This window comes from Natrix helvetica, assembly GCF_964273705.1.
Source record: "Natrix helvetica genome assembly, chromosome: 3".
Taxonomy (NCBI): Eukaryota; Metazoa; Chordata; class Lepidosauria; order Squamata; family Natricidae; genus Natrix; species Natrix helvetica.
This window is the reverse complement of record NC_138549.1, coordinates 57,317,424-57,330,877: the sequence shown is the minus strand read 5'-3', so window position 1 is coordinate 57,330,877 and position 13,454 is coordinate 57,317,424. Positions and strand designations below refer to the sequence as shown.

Genomic DNA, 13,454 nt, shown 5'->3' with positions numbered 1-13,454 from the left:
TTATTAACTGCATGAACACTGCTGGGGCTCCCTGCAGTCCGAAAGGCATCACTTTGAATTGGAAGCTCCCTAGGGGGCAGTTGAATGCTGTTTTCCACTCATCTCCTTCCCTGATCCGTACTTGGTAGTATGCTTCTCTGAGGTTTAGTTTGGTGAAGACTTTTCCCTTGGCCAGGTGAGATAGCATGTTCTTCGTGAGCGGGAGGGGGTATATGTTGTGTACGCAAACTTCATTGATTCCTCTAATAGTTCCATCTTTTTTTTTGAAGAGGACTGGGGCTGTGATCTGTGGCTTGGCTGGCTCAATGAACCCCCATGCTAGGTTTTTGTCTATGTACATTTCTTGCATTTCCCGGGGCGTCATGGCATACAGTTTGGGTTTGGGTATTTTTGCCCCGGGGATGATTTTGATGGTGCAATATGCCTCATTGGGAGGCAGAATGTTGCACTCGTTCTTGCTGAATATGTCTGTGAGGTCCTCATATTCCCCTGGGATCTGTTCGGTGTCTGGGGTTTAGTTGGATGTGGCTGCCAGTTGTTCTGGTGGACTCTTTTGGGGGGTTCCCTGCTTGGGTAGTCTTTCTGCTTGCTGGCATGGAACAGGTTGGTGCCTCTTTTCTATCCTAAATCTGCAGGTATCCCCTTGCCACCAGATGGTTGGTCTCCACTTGTCTAGCCAGGAAAGTCCCAGTATGACTGCATCTGTCATTTTGGGGGCTATTATGAATTGAATTACCATATTTTTCAGAGTATAAGGCGCACCTTTTTCCCTCAAAAAAGAGGCTGAAAATCTGGGTGTCTCTTATACACTGAATACAGCATTTTTTGCCTCCCAAAACCCTGCCCTCTTCACCAAAATGGCCATGCATAGCTTGTAGGAGGCTTTTAGAGAGCTCCAGGGGCCTGGGGAGGGCAGAAATGAGCAAAAAATGGGCCCTTTTTTGCTCACTTTGGCCCCCCTCTCTCAGGAGCACTCCACAAGCCTCCTAAGGGCTGTTCATGCCCTTAGGAGGCTTCTGTGGACTGGTCTTTGTTGCCTGGCGTCCTCCTCCTTTGTCTGGGTGGGGAGGGACCTCTGCAGCCTGGAGCGCCTTCCAGGATGCATTGATGGCCCGTTTGTGGCCCTGTTCCAGCCATGCTGGGTGGTGGCTCTGGTCTTGGCATTGAGGTTGGGGTCATGCATGCAGATGCCATGTGGCCCACCCCCCTGCATCTGTAGCATTTCAGTGGACTTCTAGGGGGATTGGTTTCGGGGCCCGCTGTCTTGCTGTGGGTCCCCATTGGCCAGGCAGTTTCAGGTCGGGTTTACCTCTCTGTTTCGTGTCTGGTGGCTTTTTCATGTTGTTAGCATGCAATCCACCATCAACTTTTATTGCTACTCAGAATCACCCAGAGAGTCGGTTTGGAATGTCGCAGTAAACAGTTACCTGAGAAATCTGCTTGTTCTGAAAAAATGCAGTAACAGATGCTCTGATAAAGCGGATAGCCTTCCAATGACTCTCCTAAATTTGCAGATGTGCTCTTTGATGGGGCAGCCCCTCTGCTTTAGGTTGCTGAGCTCATCTTCCTCATACAGGTCCTCCTCTACCTTCGCAAATCAGGCCTCTAGCAGTTGTAGAAAGTCACCTACACCTTGCAGTTGTGGGGCTCTCCTCTTGTGGAGGAGAGCTTGCTTCTCCCTCTAGCCCCTCTGTGATAGTATTCACTATGGCTCTGGGAGATGAATAGAGATGTCCATAGCATTCTAGATGGATCTCAGCTGAGTCAAGGAATAGGGCTAATTGGTCTGAGTCCCCATCAAACTTTCCCCTGAACCGGGGTGGTTCAATCAGCACTGTCCCTCCCTCCTCCTGTTGGCTATGCTTGTGCTTGATAAGTCTGGACATATTCCTCAGATTTAGTTCAGGGGGGGGGAGGGTAGATTATCTGCCCTGGGCAGCCTGCCTGCTACGTGGGAGAGGCACTGGTTTCAGCCTCCTTCTGATGGGTGGAAAAGGGGGCTGCGTTCCCGTCTGCTTCTTGTCACCTCAAGAGGATCCACTGCTCCTCCTCTCTCTTTTGGGCTGCATAATGGCCTCTCTTCACGGAGGGTGGCTCAGTCAAATTCCTTCCTCTGTTGCTCTATGGAATTCCTCACAAGCTCCACCGGGGGCTTTGGGAGCCTGGCTTGGTTCCAGTCCAGCATCCACTCCACTCTTACCACCTCACTCAGGACCCTTCCCTTTTTCTGGGCATTGGGGTGGGGGAGCTCAGCTTTAGCTGCTTTAGGGATTGAATACTCATCTCCTCTTGCTTCAGCCATCTTGGCTTTGATGTCTGAGGTCAGGCTGCACTCCGGCTGCAATCAGGCTCTCTTCAGATAGCTGGCCTCTGCCATGGTTGTCCCATGGTTGTTCCCTCCAAGCACCCCCAATATTGGTGGACCGATGGAAGTATCCAGGACTCAGGAGACCTGGTAATCTTGATAGATTTTAAAAGCAGATCTGACTGTCTGTCAGGTTTCCTAAAAATGCCCTAATTGATTCATGAGTATCGAGCCAAGTTTCAATACAAAACTAGTCATTTATTAGGAGCACCATACGCAAGATCTTTTCGCAGTCAGATCTAAGCTTTGTATGAGTTATAGCTGAACTTTACCTGTTCCTTCCCTCCCCTCAGTCTGTGTCATAAATCACATTCCCCAATGAGGTGCACCCCTCCCAAACCTGCTGCAGTAATCTGACCTTAGCCGAAATTATGAGTGGAATGCGCTCCCCCGCTTCTCCCATTATGGCAACATTAGACATTTTTGTTTTTAGATTAAAAGTCATAAGGGGTTTCCAATCACCAATAAATGTGGATATTGTCTTTTTGCTAATCAAACAAATCAGTTTGACCATTTTTCTGTCAGAGATATTGTAAAATCTTTTCCTCTTTGTGCATCAATAATCTATATTAATAATTTATATAAAACAATGACTTTTTCCAACTGTTTATACATCACTCCCCAAAGTTCTGATTTTGTTTGAATGTTATAAATAAATAAATAAATAAATAAATAAAAAATTTTATTTCTTAGCCGCACCCTCTCCCGAAGGACTCGGGGCGGCGTACAATAAAAAACACATAAAATACAATATAGACAATACACACACAAAATAAACGAATACGTGTACATGGAGGAGGTAGGCAGATGAATAAAGACAATTAAAAACACAATTTAAAATCCCCTAATAAAATTCCAAAAACCACAAAATTAAAAAACCCGTCAGGAGCAGTGTGAACGAACTATAGTTGAGCCAGGCCAGCTACTTGGAATAGGTAGGTCTTGAGCTTTATCCGGAAGGCGCAGAGGTCAGAGGTGGTCCTAATATCCGGGGGAAGGTCATTCCACAGGGCTGGGCCCGCTACAGAGAAGGCTCTGCTCCTAGACGCCGCCCCCTGACATTGTCTGGTTGACGGCACCTGGAGGAGTCCCTCTCTGTGCGAGCGAATTGGTCGCAGGGATGTATGGGGCAGGATACTATCCCGCAAGTAGCTAGGTCCTGAGCCATGGAGCGCTTTAAAGATCGTTATCAAGACCTTGAAACGCACCCGATAGACCACAGGGAGCCAGTGCAGCTCGCGCAAGAAAGGTGTCACATGGGAGTACCTTGTACTCCCCATAATTACCCGCGCGGCCGCGTTCTGGACCAACTGTAGTCTCCGAGTGCATTTCAAGGGAAGCCCCATGTAGAGAGCGTTACAGTAGTCCAGGCGAGACGTCACCAGCGCATGAGTGACTGTGTGCAAGGCATCCCGGTCCAATAGGGGGCGCAATTGGCGCACCAGGTGAACCTGGTGGAACGCCCCCCTTGCCACGGCCGTCACATGGTCATCCATGGACAGCCAAGCATCCAGGAGGACGCCCAAATTGCGCGCCCGCTCCACCGGGGCAAGTTGTACGCCCCCGATGGCCAGAGATGGAATTAACTGGTTGAACCGGGGGGCCGGAACCCACAGCCACTCCGTCTTGGAGGGGTTGAGCTTGAGTCGGTTGTCATCCATCCAGACCCGTACGGCTTCCACACACCGGGACATCACTTCGACGGCCTCGTTGGGGTGGTTCGGGGTGGAGATGTACAGCTGAGTATCATCAGCGTACAGATGGTATCCCACCCCGAAACCACGGATGATCTCACCCAGCGGCTTCATATATGTGTTGAACAGGAGCGGCGAGAGGACCGACCCCTGTGGCACCCCACAGGTAAGGGGGCTTAGAGTCGACCTCTGCTCCCCTGTCAACACATGTTCCGTCCGGCCGGAAAGGTAGGAGCCGAACCACCGTAAAACGGTGCCCCCGACCCCCAACCCCTCCAGTCGGTGCAACAAGATATCATGGTCGATGGTATCAAAAGCCGCCGAGAGGTCTAATAGGACCAGGATAGAGGAACAACCCCTATCTCTGGCCCTCCAGAGATCATCCACCAACGCGACCAAGGCCGTCTCCATGCTGTGCCCAGGGCGAAAGCCGGACTGGCGCGGGTCTAGATAATCATTTTCCTCCAGATGTTGTGGAAACTGATAAGCCACCACACTCTCTACAACCTTCGCCAAAAAGGGAAGGTTGGAGACAGGACGATAATTGGCCAGCTCCGTAGGGTCCAGGGAAGGCTTCTTGAGCAAGGGTCTCACCACCGCCTCTTTCAAGGCGGCTTGAAGAGACCCCTCACCCAGCGAAGCGTTCACTAGGCCCAGGAGCCAGTCACGTGTAACCTCCCAGGATGCCAGTACAAGCCAGGAGGGACACGGGTCCAGTAAACATGTGGTAGGTCGCAGTCGTCCACGGACTCTGTCCAAATCCTCGATGGCAACCAAGTCAAACTCCTCCCAGATTGGTCTCTCAAGACTCGCCACGGACGCCTCTACAGGGCCACTGAAAGGGACCCAATCCTTCCAGATTTGAGCGATTTTATCCTGCAGATATTTCCCAAATTCCTCTGCCCTACCCTGTAAAGGGGCCTCCCGCGGCCTCTGAAATAGGAGGGAGCGGGACACCCGAAACAGGGCGGCAGGGCGGTTCTCTGCGGATGCAATGAGAGTGGCACAATATTGACGTTTGGCCACTCTCAATGCCACAAGGTACGTCCTTAAATGGGCTCGTACCTGTGTCCGGTCAAATTCGGAGTGGGAGGGTCTCCAACGACTCTCTAGGCATCTCTTGCGGCGCTTCTTCACCCTTAGCTCCTCAGTAAACCAAGGGGCCAGGGTGGAGCGTTGCCGCCGGAGAGGCCGCAAAGGCGCCACCCGGTTCAAGGCCCCGGTAGTCGCATTGTTCCACGCGACCACCAGGTCCTCTACCCGAGGGCGGGTCAGGGCCGCAGAAGGTGGCCCAAGCTCCATCTGGAACCTCTCTGGTTCCATCAGGCCCCTGGGGCGGAACCATCTAGTATTTTCCGGTTCCGCCTCCCCACAGCGGGGGTTAGCACCAGGGAAGTCAAGTCGGAGGAGTGAGTGGTCTGACCATGACAGGGGAGTGATGGTTAAGTCCCCTCCTCCCAGATCACTCAACCACTGGCCAGAGACAAAAACAAGGTCCAAGGTGTGACCTCCCTCGTGTGTCAGGCCCTGAATCAATTGAGTCAGGTCCATGGCTGTCATGGAGGCCATGAACTCCCGAACCCCCTCGGATGCTTCTCCCACCGATGGCAGGTTAAAGTCCCCCATCACTAAAAGTTTGGGGGTCTCAACCGCCACCGATGCGATCAGCTCGAGGAGTTCGGGCAGGGCCGCTGATGTATAGCGAGGAGCCAGGTATACTATCAGCAGGCCCAACTGTCTCCCAGGGTCCCATTTCACAACAAGGGATTCACATCCGGACGTCTGTGGCACAGTGGACTCCCTCGGCTCTCAGTCCTCCCGAATAATCACTGCTACCCCACCGCCCCTTCCCTGGGCCCGGGGCTGGTGAAATGCTCGATAACCTGGCGGGCACATTTCCACGAGGGGTAAACCTCCCTCGTGGCCCAACCAGGTCTCCATTATTCCCGCGAGGTCCGGCTCCCCCTCCGAAATTAGATCGTGAATGAGGGGGGCCTTGTTAACGACGGACCTCGCTAATTTTAAAATCTTCTGACTCACTGTTTTTGAATCCAAAATTTTCTAGATTTTTTGCACATCTACCAAACGTGTAAAAATGGCCCTTTTTGTACTTTGCATTTCCATCATAAATTTGAAATACCTTTATATTTTCCTGTGTCATATACCAATGGTACATCATATTGCAAAAAATATCTTTAAGGTTATAACATACCATTTCTATCACATATTTTAAACTGTATATTATAACCTGAAATTTTATATCATTTTATAATATATACATTAATTTGTTCTTCAGTAAATTTTCAATAAAGGTTTATACATTTTGGCAATCACATGTTCATGATTTGTGTACAATTTTGTTTCAAAGTCAGTCTTACAATGTTCATACCAAAAACTGTTTTCAGGCTTCTGCTACACTGTTTACCTTTGCTGGGTCCTTTTGGTGCAATATTCATTTTCTTTTCTTCCATTTTGGATGCATGCTCAATAGGGCCTGGTATAAGCTGTCCTTCAGAAGGAGGCTTATCATAAATATAGGATCCTGCTCCTCCAATATTTACACCTGAAAATTGAACAGGAAAATAAATCTGATATTAAAAGCTTCTGATGCCAGAAGCTATCAGCCATATTCTCGTATTTTGATGAAATCAAGTGAGGTCATGAGCAATGTTGATCACTCTTCTTTTTGTCAATGATTCATTACATCATTTCTTTAATCTCACAGATTAAAGAAATCTCTCTTTCCTTCCCAAAACCTTCCTTTTACTTCTCAGCATTAATCCTTTTTCTCTGTTTCCTAATACCGAATAGAATACAGAATAAAGCTGAAAGGGATCTTGGTGTTCTTCCAATCCAACTCCCTGCTTAAGCAGGAAATCCTATACAATCTTTTCTTTAAAAACCCCAGTAATGGAACACCCACAATTTCTGGAGGCAAGCTATTAGTTTCTCTTTGATAAATTTCTATCTGTGACTTTTAATCCTGCCCTCAGTTGCTTTGGAGAATAGGTTGAACCCATCTTCTCTGTGACAACCACTCAAATATTGGAGGACTGCTATCATATCAACCCTAATCTTCTGTTTGATAGGCTAGACACACCCAATTCCCACAACCATTCATCATATGCCTTAATGTCCAGTCCCCTGGTCATCTTTGTTGCTCTTCTCTGCAGTCTTTCTAGAATCTCAATGGTTTTTTTTTGCATTGAAGTGACCAACATCTTTGCAATCATCAACAAAATTTTCTGTCTATAATCATAACTGATGAGACAGTGGAGATGGGGTGGGAGATAAAAATTTCCTTTTAAGCAATTATTGTTTATTCTTCCAAGATTTCAATGACCCCTCTATTTTCTTGTATAAAAGCAAGCAGTCTATTTTTAAGAAATGTAGATGTTATTGTTCTCCATTAATATGTAAGGATTATCACCATAAAGCTGCCTGTCTTTTAATAATGTTTTAATTACATAACTACCTTGGAATAATATTTTGTCACTATAAAAATAAAGTCCTTTAACTTTTCATTTAATTCATACATTGGAGGTAACCAGAAGGTAAGCTGCTCCCTCCATCTTTGCACAGTGGCAAAAATACTTCATGTGCATTGGTGGAAAAAAACATGTAGAACATTATGGGAGAAAGACGACTGGAGCAGTTCTATCAGAAAAAGTGGCAAAAGGAAAAAAGCTGAATACTCCCTCTTTCTTTCCTTATGCCTTTATTCTATATTATGACTTTTCACAACACTTTTCTTGAAAGATTTTGTCTGTACCGCTTTGTTCATTAAACACTAACTCAGACATAGGGCATATCATAAACAGGCAAATTTTGCAACAACAAAGAATACTATGATTTTCCAAACATACAAAACTAGACACCTTTTGTTGTTTTGAAGAACAAGAACAAGAAGTTGAGAGGGAGGAAGAAAGAGTGACTGCAATTTACCAATACTGAGCTAAATTGCCAACTTACCAGGAAGGGACACATACCTTTTGGTCCAAACAGTGTTGCATAACAAGGTTTGTGACAGTAAGGCTTCCTGTCATGCTAAAATAGAAAAAAATCCAAGAATTAGACTACAAAGATATTGGAAATTTTAATTTGCTTCAAGCAGGCGCTTCATTTCATTCAACACTAGATCGAAACCTGAGGGTCCTACCAGGGGTGGGATTGAAAAATTTTAGCAACCAGTTTTCTGTCCAGTTGCTGGGTGGGCGTGGCCATGGGAGCGTGGCCTAGTTGGTTTCCTGAACCACGGTGGGGAGGGATGTTTTTGCCCTCCCCAGCTCTGAAGGCTTTCCTCTAGCCTCCAAGAGGCGAAAATGGCCTCCCTGGGCTCTGGAAGTGCTCCGGAAGCTGGAAACAGGCCCGTTTTCAGACTTCTGGTGCTTCACGCAGGCCAATTTTTCACCCTCCCAGAGCCTCCTTAGGTCCTGTACTTACCTCGCATCCAAAATGGGCCATGTGGAGATTCCTGGGAGGGGAGGGGTGGTCAGGGTCAGCCAATCCTTGCAACTACCGGTTCGGTGAACCAGATTAAAATTAACATCCAGTTCACCTGAACCGGTCGCACTTTCAGCCGTGCAATCAACAGTGGGGTGGCCTCACTCGCTTGGGCTCCCGCTTGCATCATCAATGGCCGGCAGCCCCTTTCCCCTTCTTCTCAGTCATCTCTTCCTAAGGATTTCCCTTCCCCCTGAATTGACCAGAATGGAGGCCCAGGGCTCAGGAGTCCGGGAACTTTGATGAGTTTTAAGAGTGTTGGTTTAATGTCATGGTTCCGAGTAATGCTCCCAACCAATTCAAGACTATGAGGCCTTGGATTCCTCAAAAATCTGGTTTATTGCATACATTATATCGGTACGGTCAAAGGTGAAACCAACACTGAATAATTCCCACTCCAGTAATGATTGGGCTAAGCTGCCTAAGCCAAAGCTATACTCAATGACCCTGAGAGAGCTAAATGAGCTGCAGCTGTTCATTGAGAAAAACCTCAACCGCAGGTTCATCCAGCAAGCACCCTATGTAGCTCCCCCCCTCTTCTTCTGTGAGAAAAAGGATTGGACACTTGTCTACGCGTGGATTATAGAGGGCTAAATGCTGTTTGCATGGAAACCGTCTACCCCTTGCTCCTGAAGAAGGACATATTAGCGCATCTGGCTAAGGATAGAATATTTCCTAAATTGGACTTATGAGAAGCCTATTATCATATGAACTTTGTCATCCAAAAAGTAGAGGAAAGAACTAGAGGAAAAACTATATTGGACCTAATATAGTTACTGGTAGAGAAGAAGTGATAGAGGGAGTTGAAGTTGCCAGAATGGAGAGAAGTAAGCAGTGAGGTACCAGAAGGTTCTGTCTTAGGCCCAGTACTATTCAATATCTTCATAAATGACTTAGATGAGTGAATAAAAGGAAAACTCATCAAATTTGCAGACAACACTAAGTTGGCAAGAATATCCAACACCCGGAAAACAAGCTCAGAATCCAAAAAGATCTTGACAGACTTGAGCGATGGGTCTTATGCAACAAAATAAATTTTAATGTGAAAAAAGCAAGGTTTTACACCTGGGCTGGATAAACCAAAGGGACAAATATAGATTAGGTGAAACCTGGCTGAAAAACAGTAGCTGTGAGAAGGACCTTGGAGTCCTAGTGGATGATCACTTAAACATGAGTCAGCAGTGTGTGGCGGTAGCCAAACAAAGTTAATACAATCCTTAGTTGTATAAACAGAGGCATAGAATCAAAATCACATGAAGTATTAGTACCACTTTATAAAGCCTTAGTTAAGGCCACACCTGCATCCAGTTTTGGTCACTGCATTACAACAGAAATGTTGGGATTTTGGAAAAAGTGCAAAGAACAGTAACTAAAATGATTAAAGGCCTGGAGACGAAAACATTTGAAGAACAGAAAAAGAACTCTCTATGAAGAACTCTCAAAAGAAACCAGTGTAGCTGCATAAAGAACTCTCTAAGAAATTAAAAGACAAAAAGGACAAGTATAAAAAGCAGAAAGAGGGCCACATAACTAAGGCAGAATATCAGCTAATAGCCCAAGCCTGCAAAGATGAAGTGAGAAAAGCTAAGACTCATAATGAACTAAGGCTTCTGACAAACATAAAAAATAACAAAAAAAAACTTTTTTCAACATGTTAAAAAAAGAAAAAAATCAAGGAAACAATTGGTCCATTGGTGGGAGAAAGAGACAAGAAGGTGACAAGCAACAGGAATGTTTTTTTCATTCCACTTTACACAAAAGGGAAAAAAGTCAAGCCCTTCAAAAACAGCACTTCAAAAAACAGATTAGGAACACAAGTTAAAATAGGGAAGAAAATGGTAAGTGAGCACCTGACCACCCTAGACAAGTTCAAATCACCAGGACCAGATGGATTATACCCCAAGGTTCTGAAGAAACTAGCAGATGTGATCTCAGAACCACTGAACTATATCTTTCAAATATCATCGAGTACCGGGAAAATGCTGGAAAAGAGCTAATGTAGTTCCCATCTTCAAAAGAAAGGGGGGAAGGAATAGATTCAGGAAGCTACAGACCTATCAGCCTGACCTCAGTAGCAGGGAAGATTCTGGAAAAGATAAGCAATGAATCAGCGAACACTAGAAGTAAACAAAGTAATAACCAAAAGCCAACATGGGTTTGCCAAAAACAGATCATTCCAAAATAATCTTATTGCATTTTTGACAAAGTGACAAAATTAGTGGACCAGAGCAATCCTATTGATATGATTTACTTGAACTTCAGTAAGATATTTGATAAAGTAGACCATAACCTATTACTTCAATGTTCCAAATGCATTCCACAATTCTACTCCTTTCTATTCCCCTCTCCCAATTACTACACTAATGAAACAGCATAATGAAATAATAGAAAGTGTGGCAGGCCAAAGATCCTAAAAAGGAATATAAGTGCAGGCCTGACAGTAGCCCATAACCTATTACTTGATAAGATAGAAAAATGTGGGTGAGACAGCATCACCACCAGATGGATTTGTATCTATCTCACCAACCACACTCAATGAGTAGTCCTCAATAGAACTGCATCTACATGGAGGGATGTATGCAGTGGGGGCACCCCAAAGCTCTGTTTTAGGCCCAGTACTCTTCAACATTTCTCTTCAATGATTTGGATGAGGGGATTGATGGGGAACTCCTCAAATTTGCAGATGACACCAAGCTAGCAGGAATAGCCAACACTTCAGAAGATAGGCTTAAGATACAGAAGGATTCTACAAGAAGTTCTCCAGCTAGACATACCTCCTGGGGGGGGGGGGGGGCTCTTAAGAGTTTTGCATGAACCCTGTCTGACAATCCATCTCCAAGATCCTTTTGGATCATAACCCCCACTGGAGGTGGGGGCGAAGAAGGGCAGCGTCTCATCAGACCCAGAGGGAAGCAACAGGCCCCTTGCAGGTCAGAGATTTGCCTGTGAATCAGAGTCGGGGTGGTAGCCTTCAACATGGCTGACAAGATGCTGGCATTTTGTCAAAGCAAATGGAACAGGAGGGGAGTAGAAGAGATGAAAGACCAGGTAAGAATATTTATCTAACCCACATCCATAAATTAAACCTAGAAAAGGCAAAGAAATCTTGAGAACATAAATAATATTGATGGTCATATTGGGACTTTCTTTTTCCAAAAGAAAAGGAAGAAAGGAAGGTGGAGGGTTGTAACACCAGTCCCCGCCAGAAGCTCTTTGTTTGAAACGCTTCCAGACAGAAGGATAGAAAGCAGAGAAGTGACAAACCCACTCAATTATAAACTCTAAATTTGGTTTTGGATTTAAAATAGAAATCAATATTCCAAAGGGTTTACTTTTACTTTGTTTGAATTCCTTCCAGTTAATATAATCAAGAAAAAAGCTCGTCTTCTCACTGATAACAGATAACTTAACCTTGACTGTGCGGGAAGTTTTAATTAACCAACTGCCATAAATCAAAACTTGGAGGCAAAGAGAAACTTCTGGCTGATTGCAAGCTTGTTACAAGTGATTTACTTTGAGCAGCTATTAAAGGAAAGAATAAATATCAGTCTCAAGACCTGGGAAATACAAAGGTTTTTTTTTTCTCCTCTTCTTTTTTCTTTCTTTCTCTCTTCTGCCAAAGATTAAGATGGCGTCAGCTTCTCTTCCAGTTTCAAAGTAGCTGAATTAACTAAATTTAAGATGGACCAGAATCTTGAAATAAGATTTGTATAGCTAACTGCAATCTTGGAACTGGATATTAAGGAAGAACAAAAGACTAGGATGGCTCCCACTGCTTTTCTCCACAGTAGCTGAAGTAGATAAATTTGAGATGGATTAGAATTCTGAAACAAGAATTGTGTCAGGCCTGTAATTCTGTTCCTTTTAGGATCTTTGGCCTGCCACATATTTAAAACATATATATATTATGCTGTTTCATTGGTATAGTAGTTGGGAGGGGGGAATAGAAAGGAGTAGGATTGTGGAATGTATTGTTATGGATTTTCTTAGAAGCTCAAGGTCGTCTTTTGTCTCCGCACCTCGACACCTGGCCGGAAGAAGAGGGGTGTACATGCCAGCGTGGAAGATGAAGATTGGACCATGTGATGAATTATGGGGTGTGGGGATAGATGATGAACTTTTAACTGGGTGAACTCACAGGATGTACGTTAGAGTTGAAATTCAACAGCATAATGCCAAAATGCCTGTCTTATTAAATTGGAGTTTTAAGGATCACTTTGCCTTGGACAATGATTTAATTCTGCATGATATTTGCTGACATTATTTCAACTCTCTCAGAATTTTTTTTTCTTTCATCGGGGTACTGAATCCCAGTTCTGACCCAACCCTGGGCAGGACGAAATTTCAGTGAAGATGGAGGAAGGAAAGAATGCAGTAGAGAAAGCTAAGGATGATGGATCGCTTATTTTTGTCAAAACTATCTATGCACCTTCTAAAGAAATAGTTCAACAGGCAGAGGCGAGGGAAAGGGAACTTCAGCTGGGCGCCCGGCGAAAGGAACCGAAACCAAAATTTTCCTCACAGACGGAATTAGACCTGCGAGATGAAGCTTCGGGATTTATTGCTTCTCAGGAATGCCTGCTAGAAGGAGAGGGGCCCCCCAAGGGAACTCTGACAGACGACTGGAGCATGGGGAGAAGAGCAAATGAATGGAGATCTCAGTCGCTCTCACACAGCCAGTCTTTGATGGGCCTTCAGGACCAATTCCGACGCCTAAATGTGAGTGAACAAAAACCCCTGGGGGCCCCAGAACCACCCGGGTGGAGCCTAGCAAAGCCCACATTATCCTTTCCCAGCAGAGAAACTGCTGCGCAGTGGAGTGGAGACCTTGGTTCTTTCCACACAGCAACCAGCGAATCAGCACCCCCCCCCTCCTGGAGTGAAAAAAAGTT

The 13,454-nt window shown here is 45.5% G+C and overlaps 1 protein-coding gene across 1 annotated transcript in view; it reads right to left on the bottom strand.

The window, feature by feature from the left end:
• Window positions 1-13,454, bottom strand: part of LOC309389142 (cysteine-rich protein 2-like) — a 176,988-nt gene that overhangs the window by 72,894 nt on the left and 90,640 nt on the right. Inside the window, 2 exon segments of the mRNA XM_081947148.1 lie at window positions 6,485-6,622; window positions 8,049-8,106. Of these exon segments, the coding sequence (XP_081803274.1) occupies window positions 6,485-6,622; window positions 8,049-8,106 (196 nt within the window).